General features: G+C 36.4%; 1 protein-coding gene across 3 annotated transcripts in view; it reads right to left on the bottom strand.

Moving 5' to 3' along the window:
• Positions 1 to 24,697, bottom strand: part of LOC105483643 (highly divergent homeobox) — a 198,947-nt gene that overhangs the window by 121,535 nt on the left and 52,715 nt on the right. For all 3 annotated transcript variants that reach the window (XM_024793345.2, XM_011744604.2, XM_071088977.1), the window contains one exon: positions 869 to 922. In XM_024793345.2, the coding sequence (XP_024649113.1) occupies positions 869 to 922 (54 nt within the window). The remainder of the gene's footprint in view (positions 1 to 868; positions 923 to 24,697) is intronic.

Below are 24,697 nucleotides of genomic sequence, written 5' to 3'. Positions count from 1 at the left end.
TTATTATTTCTGTTGATTTTGTCAAAGATCAGATGGTTGTAAGGTGTGCAGCTTTATTTCCAGGTGCTTTATTCTGTTCTACTGGTCTATGTGTCTGTTTTAGTATCAGTACCATGCTGTGTTCATTACTGTAGCCTCATAGTACAGTTTGAAGTCAGGCAATGTGATATCTCCTGTTTTGTTCTTTTTGCTTGGGATTGCTTTGGATCATTTGTCTTTCTAAAAGTCTATTCATGTATCTTTTATGATTAAAGCTTTTTAATGGTTTCCTATCTAGGGACCAGTCACATCAAAATCTCCTGGGATATTTGCCAAAATGCAGATTTATTGGTCTTACATACAAAAAATGAATGAGATTCTTCGAGAAAGCACAATTTTGCTGAAGTTCTGTTATAATAAGATTTAAAAATTTATAGCAGTTGTATCAGAAAGCTAGAGTACAAAATAAGATTGGTAAACATCAATTACTCATCATTTCTAAATACTGACTTGCACTAAAAGGAAACAGTAAATTATGCATTACTGATTGAGATATTTTATATTAATTATGATTCAATTGTCTGATCAAATTAATTGGGTTGATTAGATGTAGAAAAAATCATATTTTATTAATTATTTTGGAGTCACTTTTAAAACTGAGAAAACTGCCCATGGATTATATGGTGTGCTGATTATTACATTATAATTAAGATTACATTTGCAGTATATGTAAATATTACTATCTTGAAATATGTCCTTTGAGACAATGTAGTGCTATCAAGGTTCAGTTTTGCCAGCTTTACAAATATGATGGCAATTTTCTCAATGGCATTCTTACTAACAGCACAAGGGGAAACCCATTTGCTGCTTTAAATGAAAGATTACTTACTGCTCTTTTTCTAGAACACCCTGTAATCCAAGGCACAGTAAGGTTTCCTGAAATCTGTGAAAACAACAAATGGAATCTCAGTAAGCTATTTATTGACAGTACTTGGAATGTTGATCAATACCAAAGATTTCACACACTATTTCAAGATAAATCTGCATTCAGAACATATTCCCCATGTGTAAAATGTTGTTTCCTTATTGAACTCAACATATTTAAAGGGTCCTTCTTGGTGAAAAAAATTGAGAAGTGGTGCAGACTTCTGGGAATTCAAAAAAAAAAAAAGGTTCTAAGGCATCGTTGGGGGGCCTACTATTGTTGGGACTCTGTTGCAAATTTTCAAATCTATAGATAATACAATTGTTATAATAAAAATTCAATGCTTTTAGAAGCGAAGAAGTTACAAGAAGTTTAGAATACAGTAGTCCCCCTGTATCCACAGATGGTATACTCCGAGACACCCAGTGGATGTCTGAAACTGCAGAGTGTATCGAACTCTATATATACTATATTTATTCTTATGTATACATGTTTATGAAAAAGTTGAATTATAAATTATATAAGAAATGAACAATAATAATAAAATAAAAGTATTGACAAAATACTGTAATAATAGTTACGTGAATGTGTTCTTTCTCAAAATATCTTATTGTACTTTTGCAAGTTACTGAAACCATGAAAAACAAAACCATAGATAAGGGAGGACTACTGTAGTCACATCTTAAATAGGGCTTTACCACAAAGCAAGAGATGACTTCATAATGAATGACGTGCACTATAAACTACTTAAACACATTACCTGTATTTACTTTGTAAACTCAGCACTGACTAATGGATTTATTGCTACATGTGTTTTCTTAATACAAATCTTAGACCTACAGTATAAATGACTGAAACAATGTTTCTCCAATAGTGGCCTCAATAGAAGTCTATTCACTGTGCTCTACACTCTTTTTTGCAAAATGGTGAATTGTATATTTTAATAAGCCCATTTGTTTAATGAAATATTCTCTTTGCATAAATAATGTACTACTGTAAAAGGGAGAAAAAGCAAACCTTTCATCATTACTATCTATACAACAAATCTTTCTAGATAAAAATGTGTTTGATAAAATTTATTCTTTTTGAATTATGTTCCAGTGTCTAGTTTTGGTAGTGAAGTTTAGCAATGTTGCAATCTTGAGGAGGTATTTCTTGCATATTATGCAAGTATTTTATACTCGAGCAAATACTTTCTGATAATTTCCCAGAAATGGTGAAATATGTTGACCTTTACTAATGGGGCAGGGTATTGTGGTAGTTATGGATATATTCAAGTTCAATACATTCTTGTCTACCTAAGTAGTTGAGTACTCACACCCAAAATTGAAATAATGTTCCTACAAATCCTATTCAACAGTATGGTAGTCCCTTTTTAAGTAGAAACCACTAAGACAAATGGCCAGTAACACCTTATTACCTCAGCATTGCTACACAGGTAGACAGATGCTACTCTAGTGGGATTTTAGGGAGCATTTACAAAGACAACGGTAGTCTGTTAGCTGTGGTTCAGATTAGCCTGGACTTAACTATGCTTTATCACAGGACACACAAGAATTGGGGTGTACCTCTCACTTGCTCTTTCCTTCCCTTTGAAACAGATGCCTCCTGAGAGACTGACAAGGCAATTCAGCCTCAGTAGGTCATGGAAGTGAGAACAAGGCATTTGATAAAATATTTAATGTTTTTCATAAATTGTAAGCAGTAATGACCTAAATAGTATTATGCCTATTGACAAAGAGTGATATCAATGTAAATAGTAAATTAATATTCTCAGTTATTCAAACTTCAGGTAAGCAGTTACTGCTCCTGGCCACCAGACCTGCCATTTTACTTTGAGTTACAAGTATACCAAAATGCAAGGAATAAGTTAAACATGATATAAGCTCCAAATAATACTTTTAAGGAAAAATAAAAATATTTTACTCAAGATAAAATACTATTACAGTAAAATGGCAATTAACTGGAATGCTAGGGGTTAATGAGAAGGTGTGAATAATTAATTTTTAATGATGAACTGAAGGTGATAAAAAATTTATTCTTAAAAATTATTCAAAATATATTTTTTCTTTTTATCCCACCAATGTGTACTAGGGTTTGAAAATTCATTGTTAGCCTCAGTAAGGGAAATAAATCTGCTTAAATAATACCATATAATCTAGAAAAAATATAGATACCAAGTGTTTTGGATTATCTATTCACATATTATTTTCCATTGTAAAATAATTCAAAATTGACCATACAGAATTTCTAGAAAATATATGATAAACCAAATGAATTACAAACAAAACAAAACTTTAAACCTAAAAAATTACATGTGAAATAATAAAGAGGATACAATAAACATTGTAATCGAATTTATATAAACACTGACTATACATTTGAGAAATGTAAAATGTGGTTTTCTGCTTAAGTCAATTGTGTGTAAGGAAGAAAATACAAAACTCCTATGAGCACATAGTATGCAAATATTATAAATTCCATGTGATTTTGGCAGAAGTTTCACTTTTTTTGTTTTATAATTCCGTGTCAGCAGTTACATGATACTCAAATGTTATATTTAATCTCTAATGTTTACTTCAAATCCATTGTTCAGTTCATTACATTTCTGGTAGAACTCGAGAACAGCTGGTCAAAGTAACTGAATTTGTAGGCTTTTTTGAATAAATATCTTTCTCCAAATTTGGGAAGCTTTATTTAGTGAAATATTGATGATCTATTTCTCACTCACCAAAAGCTATGAAATGCAATACTCAAATTAGAAGGGTAATATACATCTCATTTAAATGATATTTCAATTCCAAACTCACTTTATACAGACTGGTTTGGAAAATATGAAATAAATCTTCAAGGAGATGAGACTGATTTAACAAATATATTAGAACATACACATCCAAAAGAGTGCTGTACATTTCCAAGTAGAAAATCTGGAGTGTTATAAACTCATTACAATGATGTTGACATTATTCAAAGCATTTTGGAAACTTTCATTTTGGAATTGTCAGTTCATGCCTCATCCAGAGATTTTGTCTCATTACACTCCTTTTATTTTAACTGAAAATATAACAGCCCCAATTGAACATTCATATTAGTCACTAAACGTGGCTTAGAATAAATTCTATTTTTTAAAATCAAATGTTCCCCCAAGTGATAATTATTTGTCACTACTGAAGCATGTAAAAAAGTTCCACCAGCTCCTAAAGCAATTGTGAAAGAACTTCAAAAACTTTTGACAAAATTGAACATTAGTGAAATAAGTATATATAACTTTCCAATCAGGTATTTCTCCTATATGTGGTGCTGTTTTAGAGTGCTACAGGAAATAAAAGATCAGTAAAAGATAATTTCCTGGGCGGCAAGAACTATTGCTTGAGAGTAAGAGATAAGACAGGTACATGAATGTCTGTACTACAAAGAAAACTTAAATGTCACAAGGGAGGTACAATAAATGAAGTGCAACAGGAGCTCAAAATATGACAAAATTACATCTACTTGTGAATTGATATCTTAGCTTAACCTTAAAAGATGGGTAGAATTCTAATAGAAATAAAAAAAAGATCAGCATTTTAGGGGAAAAAATAGAAGGGCATGAGCACAGTGGAATAAAAAGATAGGATGTATTTGGGAAATGGTCAGTTCAACCAGAACTAGAAAGGGGAGTTAAGGTCACTGTGTGGAGATCATGAATGGCAAAGTGCATTTATATCAAATTCTGTAGAAAATAGGTAGCCATTGAAGGCATTCAAACAGATGTATGGTATGATCAGACTGTATTTTTATGCAATACAAATCTTAGGTATCTATGTGCGTACAGTAAATTAAAGCAGCACAGAAAGTATTATGATAGCTTGGAAGTGAAGTAATTCAGGCTTGGAACCAAGGTAGAGAGGTAGGAATTAAGAAGAGAAATATAAAGCATACTACTGAAGAAAGGCCTTGTGTATAAGATGGAAGAGAATGAAATAGTCTGGAGATAATAAAAATTGTCCTTTTATGGCCAACTGCTTCCCAGAGTGCCTGGTCTTCTGGAGCTAATGGAGAACTGCAACTTTAAAAGTAAGTGAAAGAAAGTGTACTTACTGTTGGAAATCTGCATCTCATGGCTAAGAGTGGATACACAACGAAAATAATGCACTTATTTAGATGTATACTGGAATCACATCATATGTATACTTAAGGTTCATGAATTCAACTATAACACATTTGCCAGTCTCATGTAAAATCATACTTTTACTTTAAATAGACTCTACATATCAAGATATCAATTATATATGATATGTCTTCATTATTGTACATGGTTGTACATTCATAAGAAGGCATGCAGATAGTTAAGTTTCATAGATGATTTAGGTATTTTCAAAGGAATGTTTGCTGTTTTATTTTACACAATTTAGACCCCATATATGAATCTGCTTTAATGTTTCTGCTAGATAATTAGATTGCCAAGAGCAAATTACTAAGTTTTAAAAATTTATTCTAATTATTTTATATAGTCACACAGAGATTATATGTTAAAAACATTCATTTGATTTCAAAAATATGTTGTAAAGACAGTTGAACATATATGCTGTACTTCTTATTTTAAAAATCTGAGACCAACTTATGAGGTTAGTAAAGCTACTGTCTGATATATACTGCATTTTATGTGAGCCAGGAAAATTGAGTATTTGATTACTTAGCATTTTGTTAAATGGAATATGATTAAATGAAGCAATCAAGCAATAATCAGGCCTCTCAGAAGAATTCAGCAGTAAGAGACTCATAAATCAGTGTTTTAGCTTTCCATCAGTTGTTTTAGTATTAGCTGAGCATAGAAACCTATCAATCACTCTGCTTTAATAGGCAGAGTTTCCTGATTTTTTTTTTCCAATTATGAGGTGTACAGCACAGAGAACATTGCTGGGCATACGATAGCACTCAATAAATATTTACTGACTAATTGAATTCACTTGGGTGTTTATTATTCACTAGCTGTAATTTGCCGAAATTTAACAAAAAGCCAAGAGTGGCAATATATATGAGACTAATGCATGGGGTAAGGAGCTGTGGAGGAGGGGAGTAAATTATTTACGGTTGAGAACAATGTGTTCTGGAGCAAAGAAAAAAGATGTCTTCTTGTATATAAAAATATTTTCCTCTTTTCTCTCTACAAATTCTTCAGAAAAGTTTTCAGAAATTAGAATGCCTTTACAAATTGAAGTTTCAATGCTACAACTTTTGGATGAACAAGTAACATATTTTTACGCATATGAATTTTTCTTCTATTATGTGATAGAAATCTGGTGCTTAGAAAACTATTAGCCTGGAAAGTTCACCTAATTGAAAGCCAAAATGCTATTTGAAATTTGTTTTTATACATAGTAGTCAAATTTTACAAACCACAAGAAATTAAAATCAGGGAAGCTAGAATTCTAAGATGTTTCAGTGAAATTATAAAAGGTACTCAGATGGAACATTACAAAACAAATTAATCCTACTGATTCTTGAGATATTGTCTGTTAAAAATAATGGAAGTTTAAAAATAAAATAATGTAAGTTAATATGTGGAATGTTTATCTTCTTATCCAAAGGCACTAAGGAATAAACAATCACAAATCTAGAACCCCTAAAATTATGTGCTCTAGCATATTGTAAAATATTACATTAATTCTACTCATATAAAAAAGTAGAAATTTGGGAAATATAAAAGCTCTTTACTAATTTCAGAAAATAAATTGTAAGCATTAGCTTTAAATTCTAAATACATTTATATAGTTGAAATGAAGCAGTTCATTACATGCACATTCAGAGATCAGTTCATCAAACAACAACAAAAGATTTATTGCTTTTGCCAGGCTACCCATATTTGCTGGGCTGGAATAGGATGGTTACCATGAATCACAACTCTATATCTTTTCTTTGTGTATGACTACATGTTGAACCAAAATATAGATTTTTTAAATAAATCAAACACAATGTCTCTTTGTAGCATTAACACTATATGGATTGATACATTTATTCTGAAATTTAAAAAAAAAAAACAGCAGAAAGAAGTAAGCAAGATGAAGGCCTAGGTAGCTCTAGATCCTTGTCCCCCCAGTAAACATTAAATAAACAACTAGTGACTAGTTGAAATAACTTTATAGTAGCTCTCGAAACCATATTCACAACCAATTGAGTATACAATCAAGAAAATGTCACATTCAAAATAGTAGGAGATTTCACAGTGTTTTTATTTGGCTTGTTGTACTCCTTCCTGATATGGCAGGGCACATTTTTGGGGAAGTGTGGTGGCCTGATCCCCAGTCTCTTCTGTGAGTAAGAGAGTGTGAGGTGGACTGAATTTGCAACATTTTAATCTGTCTGGGGTCTGCCTGAGGAATTTGTCTCTTTATCTCCTAATTTGGAGTTCAGACAACCAATAGTGGCACATCTCAGATCTTAGGCTAGTGGAATTGGTGAGAAGCAGTGAACAAGGCTCATGAAAACCTCAGAGAGACTGAAGACCCATGGACGCTTGGGGAAAGAGATTACTAATTGAGAAATATAATAGAGCAGCTAAGGGTTTTGGAAGATGCCAGAATGAGAGTTTAAGAAAATCTAGATATTTAAAAGTAGCCACATAGAGCAGGGGCTTCAAGATGGCCTGCTAGAGGCATCTGGTATTCACCTCCTCCACAAAGAAGAAACAAAACAGCAAGTAGATAATCACATTTTGAATAGATCACCTAATAGAGAAGGCTGGCATTCAACAAAGAAGTGACAAAACACCTAAGGTAAGGAAGGAGAGGGGAGCAAAGAAGCCTACTGGGCCAGTGGGAGCTAAGAGCCTTGAGAGGTTCCCCAATACAAGGAAAGAATAAGCTAGTGACACCCAGTAGTACACATTTCTACCATGGATTCCTACAATCTTAGCCAATGGAAAGTGCCTCAACTCACTTAGGCCCTGAAACTAACAAAGGAAGCTGCTTGAAGATGAGTTGACAGCATTGCTCCAGAGAGGGAGCTCACACCAGGTCCCCCTCACACACCAAGTCCTAAACAGTTACAGCAAGATGCCACTTTGAGAGGCCAGTCCCTATCAGATTGCTTCCTGCCCTGCCTCTCCAACACCTCCTGCATCTCCAAATCCCTGAAGCCTAATTGCCATCACCCACATGAATCTGGACTGTGATGCTGATTGGTACCACCAGGGCTGAAGCACAAGCCATTGGCTGTAATCCTTCTGCCTCTAATATCAGAGCTGCCTCACATTTAATAGCACCTTGAAAAAAGGCTACCATACTTACAACTCCCACCTGCAACTGAAATGCCTATTACCCAGCCACCTGTTCAGGATGCTGCCACTGAAAACAATCTCACCCTCCCCACCAGCAGAGCTGCAGCACAGCCACTGCTATTCCCACCAAGTATTCTGTAAAAGCCTGGCAATCATCATGCTCCAGCCTACTGCAGCCAGTGCCTGCACACACCATTGAGGGCTAGAGGACAGGCCTTCCTGGCTCAGCTTCATCCATCCCAATGCCTGAGCACACTGTTAGTGCCTGTAGATTACCCCGCCCCATCCACCACATTTGGCACTACTCTTGGGTGCCTGAGGACAGGTCCACCCAGCCCATCACAGCCACTGCCAACAGCAGGATGAACTGTGTGGGAGACAGGGTTGTCCTGCCATGGCTGCTTCATCACTCAGGTCACATTGACTCCTCAGGGGCCCAAGGACTCACCCACCCATCCAGGACGTGGCCAGCACCTGAGGAAGTTGCCTGGAGGCCCAAGAATCACCACGCCTGTACCTGCTAATACCAGTGCCAGAGTATACTACCCTAGGGCCCAAGGACAAGCAGACTCAGCTTGCCACAGCCACTGAGGCCCCAGGACTGGTCCATCTGAATGTCTCTGTTCCCAACAAAACTTCAACATAGCCTCCACTAAAAATCACAACTTAAGCATTAAGAAAATGACAGACACTGCTGATGCTGTTTACAGGTGAGGAAATCATGCAAGGACTATGCTAATGGACACACCCAGAATGAAAGCCAAAGTGCCCTACCCAACAAACCCCACAGATACATCTTCAGGAAAAAGTGCTCCCCTACAAAAGCAAATTAAAAATATTGGAAGAGGCAACTGTTATACCAGATGCTCAGATGTCAATGAAAATACATAACACAAAAAGACTAGGAAATATGATACCTCTAAAGGAACACAATATTTATTCAGCAACAGATTATATTCAAGAAGAAATTAATGAAAACCAGAAAAAATAATTTAAAGTATTGATTATAGAGAAGCTCAGGGAGATACAAGATCATTCAGAAAAATACAAAGAAATCAGAAAAACAATTCAGGATGTGAAAGAGAAATTTACTAAAAAGATAGATATCATTTTAAAAAGAAATTCTGGAGCTAAAAAGTTCATAGAATCAAATAAAAAATATATTCAAAATTTCAACAACAGACCACACCAAGCAGAAGAATGAATTTCAGAATGGGAATGTAGGTTTTTTGAAATAACCCAGTCAGACCAAAAAAAAAAAAAAAAAAAAAGGATAAAAAAGAATGAATAAAGCCTACAGAACACACGGAATACCATAAAGTGCCCAAATATTCAATTTTATCATGTCCAAGAAGGCAAAAAAAAAAAGAAAAGAAAAAAGAAAAAAGTCAAAGCAATAAAAAATCTATTTAGTGAAATAGTGGCTGAAAACTTCCGAAGTCTACAAAGAGATTTATGCATCCAAATGCAGGAAACTCAGATATCCCCCAGAGATACAATGCTAAAATGTCTTCTCTATGACATAATACAGTAAAACTGTCAAAAGTCAAAGGCAAAGAGAGATTCTGTAAACAGCAAGAGAAAAGTATCTAGTCACCTTTATAAAACCCACATCAGACTAGCACCACATTTCTCAGTAGAAACTTTACAGGCCAGGAGATAGTGGAGTGATAATCCTCAAAGAGCTGAAAGAAAAACAACCCTGCAAGTAAAGGATACTATACTCAGTAAATTTACTCTTCACAAATGAATAAGAAATAAAGTCTTTCGCAGACAAACAAAAGCTACAATTCACCACCACTAGACTCACCCTGAAATTGTTTAAGGGAGTCTGACATGTTGAAGTGAAAGACAATACCAGCAATATGAAAACACATGAAGGATAAATCCCACTAGAAGAGCAAACACACTCATGAGAAAGGGAAAAGACCCCAATGTTGCCATTAAAGAAAGCTGTCAAATTACATTTGTAAACAATAAAAGTAAAAGGAAGGAACAAAGGTTATTATTTAAAACCACCAGAAATCAACTAGTAAAATGACAGGAATAAATATTCACATATCAATTATGATTTTGAATATAAATGAATTAAACTTTCCACTTAAAATATATAGACTGGCTAAATGGACAACAACAACAAAAAAATCACTCCACTATATACTGCCTACAAGAAAGCAATCTCACCTATAAAGGCACATATAGACTGACAGTAAAGGGATGGAAAAAAATATTCCATGAAAATGAAAACAAAACATGAGCAGGAGAAGCAATACTTAGATAAAACAGACTTTAAGTAAAAAAACAATAAAAAGAGAAAAAGAAAGTCGTTATATAACGATAAAGGGATCAATCCAGCAAAAGGATATAAAAATTCTAAGCATATATGGCCCCAACACCAGTGTACCAAGACATACAATGCAAATATTATTAGATTGAGCAAAAAGAAGAGACTCCAGCACAAGTATAGTTAGGAATTTCAACTCCCCACCTTCAGCATTAGACAGATGATCTAGACAGAAAATTAACAAAGAAATATTGTATTTAAACCATAAATTACATCAATTGGACTTAAAAGGCATTTGCATAATACTTCATCAAATGACTATAGAATACACATTCTTTGCAACAGCATATGGAATATTCTCCAGTACAGACCACGTGTTAGGACACAAAACAAATCTCAACATTTTTTAAAAATTACAACTATACAGAGTATCTTCTTAGACCACAGTGGAATTAAACTAGATATCAGTAACAGGAGGAACTCTGGAAAACTTACAAATACATGGATACTAAACAACATGCTTCTGAAAAAGAAGGAAGAAATTAAAGAGAAAATTTAAAAATGTATTAAAACAAATGAAAATTGAAACAAAGCATACCAAATATAGGTACAGCAAAAGCAATGCTAATGTAAAAGTTAAAAGCAATAAATGCCTAGATGAAAAATTTCAACAGAATTGTACTAAATGAATTCATTTCAAAAATGAGCAAAACTCAAACAAACCAAACACAAAATTAATAGAAATAAAGGAATAATAAAGATCAGAGCAGAACTAAACAAAATAGACACTAAAAATATATAAACTATCAACAAAATGAAAAGTTGCATTCTTAAAAGATCAACAAATTTGATAAACTGCAAGCTAGACTAACCAAGATAAAAAAAGAAGACATAAATAAATAAAATCAGAAATGAAAAATAGACATTGCAACTGATATTACAGAAATATAAAAGATCATCAGAGACTATAAAGAACAACTACACACTAGCACACTAGAAAACCTAGAGGAAATGGATACATTTCTGGACACAAACAACCTATTAAGATTGAATTAAAAAAGAAATAGAAAACCTGAAGAGACCAATAACAATTACTTAGATTGAATCAGTAATAATAAAAAAAATTCTACAGGAAAAGAAAAGTTCAAGACTTAATGACTTCACTGCCAAATTCAATGAAACTTACAAGGAAGAAGTAAAACAATTTCTCCTGAAGCTATTCCAAAAAAATTGAAGAGGTGGGAATTTTCTCTAATTATATAAGGCCAGCATTACCCTGATACGAACACTAGACAAGGATGCAAAAAAAATATATATATATATTTCAAGCCAGTTACCCTGATTAATACAGATGCAAAAACCCTCAAGAAAGTTCTAGCAGAGGGAGCAAGATGGCCGAATAGGAACAGCTCCAGTCGCCAACTCCCAGCGCGAGCGACACAGAAGACTGGTGATTTCTGCATTTTCTTTTTTTTTTTCTTTCTTTTTTTTTTTTTTTTTTTTTTGCCTGCAAAATTTTAATAGAAAAGGGGAGCATATAAATTGACATTTTATATATGTTCCATCCAGGAACAAGCTATGCAAAATGTAATTTATGACATTATGTTTATATATTTATTAAATTAATTATTTCGACTACAATTTTCTTAAAATTTATCCCTAAAATTTAAAAAAATGATTTTTTGGCAAAATATAACAAAACTATTTTGCTGTAATGTAATAGTTCTTAGGATGCTCAAGTCCCTTATATAAAATGGCATAGTATTTATATATGACCTACACAATCTCCCTTGCATAATTTAAATCATCCCTAAATTACTTACAATACATAATGTAATGTAAATTCTATGTAAGTAGTTATATTCGATTTCTGCATTTTCAACTGAGGTACTGGGTTCATCTCACTAGGGAGTGCCGGACAATCGGTGCTGGGCAGCTGCTGTAGCCCGAACAGCAAGAGCTGAAGCAGGGCGAGGCATCGCCTCACCTGGGAAGCGCAAAGGGAAAGGGAATCCCTTTTCCTAGCCAGAGGAACTGAGACACACAACACCTGGAAAATTGGGTAACTCCCACCCAAATACTGTGCTTTAAGCAAACAGGCACACCAGGAGATTATATCCCACACCTGGCCGGGAGGGTCCCACGCCCACGGAGCCTCCCTCATTGCTAGCACAGCAGTCTGCGATCTAACCACAAGGCAGCAGTGAGGCTGGGGGAGGGGCGCCCGCCATTGCTGAGGCTTAAGTAGGTAAACAAAGCCGCTGGGAAGCTCCAACTGGGTGGAGCTCACAGCAGCTCAAGGAAACCTGCCTGTCTCTGTAGACTCCACCTCTGGGGACAGGGCACAGTAAACAACAACAAACACAGCAGAAGCCTCTGCAGATGCAAACTACTCTGTCTGACAGCTTTGAAGAGAGCAGTGGATCTCCCAACATGGAGGCTGAGAGCTGAGAAGGGACAGACTGCCTGCTCAAGTGGGTCCCTGACCCCTGAGTAGCCTAACTGGGAGACATCCCCCACTAGGGGCAGTCTGACACCCCACACCTCACAGGGTGGAGTACACCCCTGAGAGGAAGCCTCCAAAGCAAGAATCAGACAGGTACACTCGCTGTTCAGCAATATTCTATCTTCTGCAGCCTCTGCTGCTGACACCCAGGCAAACAGGGTCTGGAGTGGACCTCAAGCAGTCTCCAACAGACCTACAGCTGAGGGTCCTGACTGTTAGAAGGAAAACTATCAAACAGGAAGGACAACTACACCAAAACCCCATCAGTACATCACCATCATCAAAGACCAGAGGCAGATAAAACCACAAAGATGGGGAAAAAGCAGGGCAGAAAAGCTGGAAATTCAAAAAATAAGAGCGCATCTCCCCCGGAAAAGGAGCGCAGCTCATCGCCAGCAACGGATCAAAGCTTGACGGAGAATGACTTTGATGAGATGAGAGAAGAAGGCTTCAGTCCATCAAACTTCTCAGAGCTAAAGGAGGAATTATGTACTCAGTGCAAAGAAACTAAAAATCTTGAAAAAAAAAGTGGAAGAATTGATAGCTAGAGTAATTAATGCAGAATAGGTCATAAACGAAATGAAAGAGATGAAAACCATGACACGAGAAATACGTGACAAATGCACAAGCTTCAGTAACCGACTCGATCAACTGGAAGAAAGACTATCAGTGATTGAGGATCAAATGAAGGAAATGAAGCGAGAAGAGAAACCAAAAGAAAAAAGAAGAAAAAGAAATGAACAAAGCCTGCAAGAAGTATGGGATTATGTAAAAAGACCAAATCTACGTCTGATGGGGGTGCCTGAAAGTGAGGGGGAAAATGGAACCAAATTGGAAAACACTCTTCAGGATATCATCCAGGAGAACTTCCCTACCTAGTAGGGCAGGCCAACATTCAAATCCAGGAAATACAGAGAACGCCACAAAGATACTCCTCAAGAAGAGCAACTCCAAGACACATAATTGCCAGATTCACCAAAGTTGAAATGAAGGAAAAAATCTTAAGGGCAGCCAGAGAGAAAGGTCGGTCAGGCCCATCAGACTAACAGCAGATCTCTCAGCAGAAACTCTCCAAGCCAGAAGAGAGTGGGGGCCAATATTCAACATTCTTAAAGAAAAGAATTTTAAACCCAGAATTTCATATCCAGCCAAAATAAGTTTCATAAGTGAAGGAGAAATAAAATCCTTTACAGATAAGCAAATGCTTAGAGATTTTGTCACCACTAGGCCTGCCTTACAAGAGACCCTGAAGGAAGCACTCAACATGGAAAGGAACAACCGGTACCAGCCATTGCAAAAACATACCAAAATGTAAAGACCATTGAGGCTAGGAAGAAACTGCATCAACTAACGAGCAAAATAACCAGTTAATATCATAATGGCAGGATCAAGTTCACACATAACAATCTTAACCTTAAATGTAAATGGACTAAATGCTCCAATTAAAAGACATAGACTGGCAAACTGGATAAAGAGCCAAGACCCATCAGTCTGCTGTATTCAGGAGACCCATCTCACACACAGAGACATACATAGGCTCAAAATAAAGGAATGGAGGAAGATTCACCAAGCAAATGGAGAACAAAAGAAAGCAGGGGTTGCAATACTAGTCTCTGATAAAACAGACTTTAAACCATCAAAGATCAAAAGAGACAAAGAAGGCCATTACATAATGGTAAAGGGATCAATTCAACAGGAAGAGCTAACTATCCTAAATATATATGCACCCAATACAGGAGCACCCAGATTCATAAAGCAAGTCCTTAGAGACTTACAAAGAGACTTAGACTCCCATACGATACTAATGGGAGACTTCAACACTCCACTGTCAACATTAGACAGATCAACGAGACAGAAAGTTAACAAGGATATCCAGGAATTGAACTCATCTCTGCAGCAAGCAGACCTAATAGACATCTATAGAACTCTCCACCCCAAAACAACAGAATATACATTCTTCTCAGCACCACATCGCACTTATTCCAAAATTGACCACATAATTGGAAGTAAAGCACTCCTCAGCAAATGTACAAGAACAGAAATTATAACAAACTGTCTCTCAGACCACAGTGCAATCAAACTAGAACTCAGGACTAAGAAACTCAATCAAAACCGCTCAACTACATGGAAACTGAACAACCTGCTCCTGAATGACTACTGGGTACATAACGAAATGAAGGCAGAAATAAAGATGTTCTTTGAAACCAATGAGAACAAAGATACAACATACCAGAATCTCTAGGACACATTTAAAGCAGTGTGTAGAGGGAAATTTATAGCACTAAATGCCCACAAGAGAAAGCAGAAAAGATCTAAAATTGACACTCTAAGATCACAATTAAAAGAACTAGAGAAGCAAGAGCAAACATATTCAAAAGCTAGCAGAAGGCAAGAAATCACTAAGATGAGAGCAGAATTGAAGGAGATAGAGACACAAAAAACCCTCCAAAAAATCAATGAATCCAGGAGTTGGTTTTTTGAAAAGATCAACAAAATTGACAGACCGCTAGCAAGACTAATAAAGAAGAGAGAAGAATCAAATCGATGCAATTAAAAATGATAAAGGGGATATCACCACCGACCCCACAGAAATACAAACTATCATCAGAGAATACTATAAACACCTCTACGCAAATAAACTAGAAAATCTAGAAGAAATGGATAATTTCCTGGACACTTACACTCTTCCAAGACTAAACCAGGAAGAAGTTGAATCCCTGAATAGACCAATAGCAGGCTCTGAAATTGAGGCAATAATTAATAGCCTGCCAACCAAAAAAAGTCCAGGACCAGATGGATTCACAGCTGAATTCTACCAGAGGTACAAGGAGGAGCTGGTACCATTCCTTCTGAAACTATTCCAATCAATAGAAAAAGAGGGAATCCTCCCTAACTCATTTTATGAGGCCAACATCATCCTGATACCAAAGCCTGGCAGAGACACAAGAAAAAAAGAGAATTTTAGACCAATATCCCTGATGAACATCGATGCAAAAATCCTCAATAAAATACTGGCAAACCGGATTCAGCAGCACATCAAAAAGCTTATCCACCATGATCAAGTGGGCTTCATCCCTGGGATGCAAGGCTGGTTCAACATTCGCAAATCAATAAACATAATCCAGCATATAAACAGAACCAAAGACAAGAACCACATGATTATCTCAATAGATGCAGAAAAGGCTTTTGACAAAATTCAACAGCCCTTCATGCTAAAAACGCTCAATAAATTCGGTATTGATGGAACGTACCTCAAAATCATAAGAGCTATTTATGACAAACCCACAGCCAATATCATACTGAATGGGCAAAAACGGGAAAAATTCCCTTTGAAAACTGGCACAAGACAGGGATGCCCTCTCTCACCACTCCTATTAAACATAGTGTTGGAAATTCTGGCTAGGGCAATTAGGCAAGAGAAAGAAATCAAGGGTATTCAGTTAGGAAAAGAAGAAGTCAAATTGTCCCTCTTTGCAGATGACATGATTGTATATTTAGAAAACCCCATTGTCTCAGTCCAAAATCTCCTTAAGCTGATAAGCAACTTCAGCAAAGTCTCAGGATACAAAATTAATGTGCAAAAATCACAAGCATTCATATACACCAGTAACAGACAAACAGAGAGCCAAATCAGGAATGAACTTCCATTCACAATTGCTTCAAAGAGAATAAAATACCTAGGAATCCAACTTACAAGGGATGTAAAGGACCTCTTCAAGGAGAACTACAAACCACTGCTCAGTGAAATCAAAGAGGACACACAAAAATGGAAGAACATACCATGCTCATGGATAGGAAGAATCAATATCATGAAAATGGCCATACTGCCCAAGGTTATTTATAGATTCAATGCCATCCCCATCAAGCTACCAATGAGTTTCTTCACAGAATTGGAAAAAACTGCTTTAAAGTTCATATGGAACCAAAAAAGAGCCCGCATCTCCAAGACAATCCTAAGTCAAAAGAACAAAGCTGGAGGCATCACGCTACCTGACTTCAAACTATACTACAAGGCTACAGTAACCAAAACAGCATGGTACTGGTGCCAAAACAGAGATATAGACCAATGGAACAGAACAGAGTACTCAGAAATAATACCACACATCTACAGCCATCTGATCTTTGACAAACCTGAGAGAAACAAGAAATGGGGAAAGGATTCCCTATTTAATAAATGGTGCTGGGAAAATTGGCTAGCCATAAGTAGAAAGCTGAAACTGGATCCTTTCCTTACTCCTTATACGAAAATTAATTCAAGATGGATTAGAGACTTAAATGTTAGACCTAATACCATAAAAACCCTAGAGGAAAACCTAGGTAGTACCATTCAGGACATAGGCATGGGCAAAGACTTCATGTCTACAACACCAAAAGCAATGGCAGCAAAAGCCAAAATTGACAAATGGGATCTCATTAAACTAAAGAGCTTCTGCACAGCAAAAGAAACTACCATCAGAGGGAACAGGCAACCTACAGAATGGGAGAAAATTTTTGCAATCTACTCATCTGACAAAGGGCTAATATCCAGAACCTACAAAGAACTCAAACAAATTTACAAGAAAAAAACAAACAACCCCATCAAAAAGTGGGCAAAGGATATGAACAGACATTTCTCAAAAGAAGACATTCATACAGCCAACAGACACATGAAAAAATGTTCATCATCACTGGCCATCAGAGAAATGCAAATCAAAACCACAATGAGATACCATCTCACACCAGTTAGAATGGCAATCATTAAAAAGTCAGGAAACAACAGGTGCTGGAGAGGATGTGGAGAAATAGGAACACTTTTACACTGTTGGTGAGATTGTAAACTAGTTCAACCATTATGGAAAACAGTATGGCGATTCCTCAAGGATCTAGAACTAGATGTACCATATGACCCAGCCATCCCATTACTGGGGATATACCCAAAGGACTATAAATCTTGCTGCTATAAAGACACATGCACACGTATGTTCATTGCGGCACTATTCACAATAGCAAAGACTTGGAATCAACCCAAATGTCCATCAGTGACAGACTGGATTAAGAAAATGTGGCACATATACACCATGGAATACTATGCAGCCATCAAAAAGGATGAGTTTGTGTCCTTTGTAGGGACATGGATGCAGCTGGAAACCATCATTCTTAGCAAACTATCACAAGAACAGAAAACCAAACACCACATGTTCTCACTCATAGGTGGGAACTGAACAATGAGATCACTTGGACTTGGGAAGGGGGACATCACACACCGGGGCCTATCATGGGGTGGGCGGAGGGGGGAGGGATTGCATTGGGAGTTATACCTGATGTAAATGACGAGTTGTTGGGTGCTGACGAGTTGATGGGTGCAGCACAGCAACATGGCACAAGTATACATATGTAACAAACCTGCATGTGATGCACATGTACCCTAGAACTTAAAGTATAATAATAATAATAAAAAAGAAAGTTCTCGCAGAGTGAATTCAACCGTACATCAAAAAGATAATACAAAATGATCAAGTGGGATTCATCCCAGGGATGCAAAGATAGTTCACCACATACAAATCAATTAACATGACACATCATATCAACAAAATGAAGGACAAAAGCCTTATTATTTCAATAGATGCAGAAAATCATTTGATAAAATTCAGTATCCCTTCATGAGAAAAACAACATAGTGGACCGAGAAAGAATGTACCTCAACATAACTAAGGACAAATATGAAAACCAACAGCTAACATCATACTGAATGATAAAAGCTGAAAGTCCCTTTCCTGGGAACTGGAAGAAGATAAGCATGCCTACATTCACCTCTCCTAATCAACACAGTACTGGAAGTCCCATCCAGAGTAATCAGGCAAAAGAAAAAATAAAAGGCAGCAACATTGGAAATTAAGTCAAATTTTCCCTCTTTGTAGATGATCTTCTATCTAGGAAAAACTGGAAACTCCACCAAAATAATTCTTAAATCAGATAAATAAATTCAGTAAAATTGGAGGATAAAATATCAACATATGATAATAAGTAGCATTTCAATAAGCCAATAATAAATTAGCTGAGAAAAAAATCAATAAGTCAATGCAATGTACAATAACTACAAAAAATAGCTAGGAATAAATTTAACCACAAAGGTGAAAGAATTCTACAAGGGAAACTACAAAACACTAATGAAAGAAATTTAAGAAGACACAAACAGAAGGATCTCCTAAGCTCATTACAAAAAAAAAAAAAAAAAAAAAAAAAAAAAAAAAAAAAAAAAAAAAAAAAAGTCAGCTGAAAGCATCTCATTACCTGACTTCAAAATACATGACAAGAACAAATAGCATGGTAGTGGTATATAAACAAACATGTAGACAGACCAATGGATCAGAATAGAAAGCCCAGAAATAAATCCACAAATGGAATAAGGCAATAGGACAAAGGCAGTAAGAATGTGTGTTAGAGAAACGATGCTCTCTTCAATAAATGCTACTAGGAAGATTGGATATCCATATGAAGAAGAAGAAACTAGACTCCAGTATATCACAATATACAAACATCAACTCCAGATAAAACCTGAAACATAAGACTCAAAAATTTAAAACTACTGGAAGGAAACATAGGGGAGATACTTCAAGCCATTAGTGTAGACAAAGATTTTATGGGTAAGACCTCAAAAGAAAAGGCAACACAAACAAAAATAGATAAATGGGACTAAATTAAACAGCTTCCCCATAGAAATGGAAACAATAGAGTGGATAGAAAACCTGTTGAATGGGAAGAAATATTTGCAAACTCTTCATCTGATGAGGGACTATTCATTCAGCATATACGACAGACTCAAACAACTCAACAACTAAAAGACAATTTCATAAAAAATTGGCTAATAAGAGAAAGGCAGTGTAAGCTGGCCAATTAGAAGGAACAACTGTCCTCCGCTGAAGAATACCGAACTGAAGAATGATCCACACACACACAAAAAAACAATCTTCATAAGAACTAAAAATCAGGTTATCAATCACAGTATTGGCTTTAACTTAATATCACTGAAAGAGGCAATGAAGAGGATTGGAAAGACAATCTTTAATAGCCGACACCACACCTCCCCCAACCCCAGCAGGATCCATGTGGTGCAGAGAGAAAGTCTGTGCACTTAGAGGAAGGAAAGTGCAGTGATTGTGGGACTTCGCATTGAAAATCAATGCTGACCTGTCACAGCAGAAATGAACAATGGGCAGAATTCATCTGGCATTCATGGAGGGAGTATTCAGACCAGCACTAGCCAGAGGGGAATCACTCATCCCAACCGTAGGAATTTGAGTTTTGGCAAGTCTCACCATTGAGGGCTAAAGTGCTTTGCGGTAATAAGTAAACTTGAAAGGCAGTCTAGATCACAAAGATTGCAGTTCCTGGGCAAGTCCTGGTACTGTCCTGGGCTCACAGCCAGTAGACGTGGGCTGCATATAACCTAGTGAGACAACAGCCAGGGCAGCCAAGGGAGTGTTTGTGCCACCTGTCCCCCAACTCTAGATAGTACAGATTGCAGCTGTGGGAGCAACACCTTCCCTTCACTTGAGTAGAGAAGAGGGAAGAGTAAAGAAGAGTTTGTCTTGCAACTTTGATAACAGCTTAGCCACAATAGGATAGGATCCAAGGAAGAGTCTTGAGGCTCCTATTCCAGGGCCTAGCTCCTGAACTACATATCTAGACACTCTGGGCCAAAAGGGAACCTGCTGTCTCGAAGGAAAGGACACAGTCCTGGCAGGATTTATCAGCTGCTGACTGAAGTGCCCTTTGAACTTGAATAGTCAGCAGTGGCAGCAAGGAGGCACTTGCCATGGAATTTGGGTAAGATTTAGATGTCCTGGCTTCAGTTGTGAACGAGCACATTCCCAGCTGTTGTGGGCATGGAGAAAGACACCTTCTGCTTGAGAAAAGTAGAGGAAAAATAAAGGAGACTTTGTCTTGCAGCTTCGGTACCAGCTCTGCCACAGTGGAGGTAGAGCACCAAGCAGGCTCTTGGGGTCCCCGATTCCAGGGCTTGGCTCTGGGATAGAATTTCTAGATGTGATCTGTGCCAGAGGGGATCCCATTGCTTTGAAAGGAGAATCTCAAGTATGGTAATATTTACCACAATATAACTGAAAAGTACATTGACTTTGGTGAACACTGGTAGTAGCCAGGCCTGGTCCTGGGGTGGTGGTGGCCAAGAGGTGAGACACCTCTGCATGTGGATAAAGTAGGGAAGAGTTGATAGGACTTTGTCTTGTGGCTTGGGTGTCAGTTCATCCACAGTAGAATAGAACACCAAGAAGATTTCTAGCTTTTCCAACTCTGGGCCCTTTCTCTTGAATGTCATCTTTGGACCTGCCAGGGGCCAGAGAGATCTTGCCATCCTGAAGAAAAGGATACAAGCCTGGGTAGCCCTGATAATTGTAGAACGGTAAAACCTTGAGTAAACATAGGCAGTAACTAGGCTATAATTTCCATGGACCTGGGGTGAGATCCAGTACTATGCTGGTTTCAGGTCTCACCCAGCACACTCCCAGTTGTAGTGGCCACAGGGATGCTTGTGTCATCCCTTCCCCAGTTCCAGGTGACTCAGCACACAGAGAGACTTTCTTTGGGAAAAAGTAAAGGAAGAGAACAAGAGTCTCTGCTTGGTAATCCAGATAGTTCTTCTGGATCTTATCCAAGACCACTGAGGCAGTACCTATATGAGTCTTACTGGGCCTAGGGTGCTACTTATGCAGATATGGCTGCAGTGACCAAGAACTTGGATCACAACATCCAAGTTCCTTTGAATACCTGAAAAGCCTTCCCAAGGACAGGTACAAATAAGCCCAGACAGTGAAGACTACATTCAATATTTAAATATTCAATGCTCAGGCACAGACAAACATCCACAACCACCAAGGCCATCCAGGAAAACACAACCTCACTGAACAAACTAACTAACACACCAGAAACTAATTGTGTACAGCATTCTTTCATACAAAGAATGCAAAATAGTTGTTTTGAGGAAACTCAAAGAAATTCAAGATAACACACAGAAGAAATTCACCAGCCTATCAGATATATTTAACAAAGAGATTGAAATAACTAAAGAAAATAAAGCAGAAATTCTGGAATTGAAAAATGCAACTGACATACAGAAGAATGCATCAGAGTATCTTGGGAGCAGAACTGATCATGCAGAAGAAAGAACTAGCGAGTTTGGAGACATGCTGTTTGAAAATAAACAGTCAGAGAAGACAAGATATAAAATAATACAAAATAATAAAGCATGCCTACACCATCAAGAACATAACCTCAAAATGGCGAATCTAAGAGATTTTGGCCTCAAGGAGGAAGTAGAGAGATAGTAGTATAAAGTTTATTCAAAGGGATAATAACAGAATTTCCCAAACCTAGAGAAAGATATTAATATTCGACTATCAGAAAGTTATAGAACAGAAAGTAGGCTTAAGCCAAATAAGACTACCACAAGACATTTAATAATTAATCTCCCAAAAGTCAAGGATAAAAAAGGATCCTAAAAGCAGCAAGAGAAAAGAAACAAATGACATACAATGAAGCTCCAATACATCTGGCAGAAGCCTTTTCAGTGGTAACCTTACATACCAGGAGAGAGTGGCATAACATATTTAAACTGCTGAAGAAAAAATAAATTGTCCTAGAATAATGTAGCCAGCAAAAATATCCTTCAAACATGAAGGATAAATAATGACTTTCTCAGACAAACAAAAGCTGAGGATTTCATCAATACCTTATCTGTCCTATGAGAAATGCTAAAGGGAGTTCTTGAATCTGAAAGAAGATTTTAATGAGCAATAAGAAATCATCTGAAGGTACAAATCTCCCTGGTAATTGTAAGTACAGAGAAAATCACAGAATTTTATAACACGATTATTGTGATATTTAAAGTACTCATATCTTGAGTAGAAAGACTAGAAGACAAACCAATTAAAAAACTATGATTTTTTTATTAGATTTTTTCTTTGCTTGTTTGTTTATGCAATCAGTGTCAAGTTGTCATCAGTTTCAAATAATGGGATATAAGATATTATTTGCAAGCATCATGGAACCCTCAAGTCAAAAAGCATACAATGGATACTCACAAAATAGAAATGAAAACATACCACCAGAGAAAATTGCCTTCAATAAAAGGAAGACAAGGAGAAAGGAGAAAAGAGAAGACCACAAAATAACCAGAAAACAAATAAAATGGCAGGAGTGAGTTCTTACTTATCAATAACAGTATTAAATGTAAATGGACTAAACTCTCTAATCAAAAGACATAGACAGGCTGAATGAATAAAAAAGTAAGACCCAATGATCTGTTGCCTACAAAAAACACATTCTACCTATAAAGACACATCTAGACTGAAAATAAAGACATGAAAAACAAATTCCTTGCTAATGGAAATCAAAGAAGAGCAAGAATAGCCATACTTATATCAGACAAAATAGATTTGAAGACAAAAAGTATAAAAAGAGATAAAGAAAGTCATTATATAATGAAAAGGGGTCAAAATATTAAGAGGCTATAACAGTTGTAAATACATATGCACCAAACACCGGGGCACACAGATATATAAAACATATATTATTCGAGGTAAAGAGACAGATAGACTCCTACATAATAACATCTAGAGACTTCGACATCCCACTTTCAGCACTGGATGGATAATCCATACAGAAAATCAACAAAGAAACACCAGAGTTAATCTGCACCATAGACCAAATAAATCCAAGATTTATTTACAAAACATTTCATCCAGTGGTGGCAGAATACGTATTCTTCCCCTCAGCATAAGGATCATTCTCAAGAATAGACCACATGTTAGGCCACAAAATCTTTTTATTTTTGGCTATTTTAAAAGGTAATTTTGACATAACTATGCTTACAGAAGTACACACAAATTATTTAATAGAATGCCTTTTACATTTAACTTCTCCTACACAATTTGGACCACAAACTTGGTACATGGCTTAAGATTTTTTTAAAAAATCACAATGTGGTTTATCTATTACTAATGCATAAAAGACTCTCTATAAAATACTGCTAAAGAAGATTCAAGAACCTTGAGAAATGTACATTTGGTTCACCTCAGAAAAATAACACATATTGTACTCCATATGTTTATAATACGGTGCAACAAAACATTGTTGTAATGTCTTAATGCCAGCATAGAAACTTCAATAACTAATAGATATGGAAGGGAGTGAGAGGGAGCCTATGTACATATTTGAAACTGTAATAAGATACCTGATTTGCTTAATATTGCATGTAGATGGTAAGTATACTAAAATCAATATTTGAGCAATTTCTTCACTCTGAATTAATACCATCTGCTCTCTTCATCTCATGAGGTCAACAAGAAAATGGGGTATGCTAGCTGTAACTTTTTCTGATGCATGAAAAATCATAAATTATGTTTCTTTCTCAGCTTTATAGTCCAGAAGTGACAGTATACTACAGCAAGGTGTTTCTTCCACTGTCAACATTCATAGAGTGACATATAATGTATACTAGAATTTTAATTTGTGTCAACACTCATGTGCAAACTATAACATGCAAATGTTTTGTTTCTTGATCATAAGAAAAAATTCTAGCTTCAATTCTATCCAGTGTGGGGGAGGGGAAATTGGAAAATAAAAACATTCAAGCAATTGTGTGCAAATATCACGTTTTTCAAATGAAAGAATTTCCAACTGAACCAGAAGTTCATACTGCTAATTCACATTTCATTGAAACATTTTTTAATAAGTACAAATACATGG

The sequence above is a fragment of the Macaca nemestrina genome, chromosome X, assembly GCF_043159975.1.
Source record: "Macaca nemestrina isolate mMacNem1 chromosome X, mMacNem.hap1, whole genome shotgun sequence".
NCBI lineage: Eukaryota > Metazoa > Chordata > Mammalia > Primates > Cercopithecidae > Macaca > Macaca nemestrina.
Note: the sequence above shows the minus strand (reverse complement) of the source record. Positions and strands in the feature narration are given on the sequence as shown.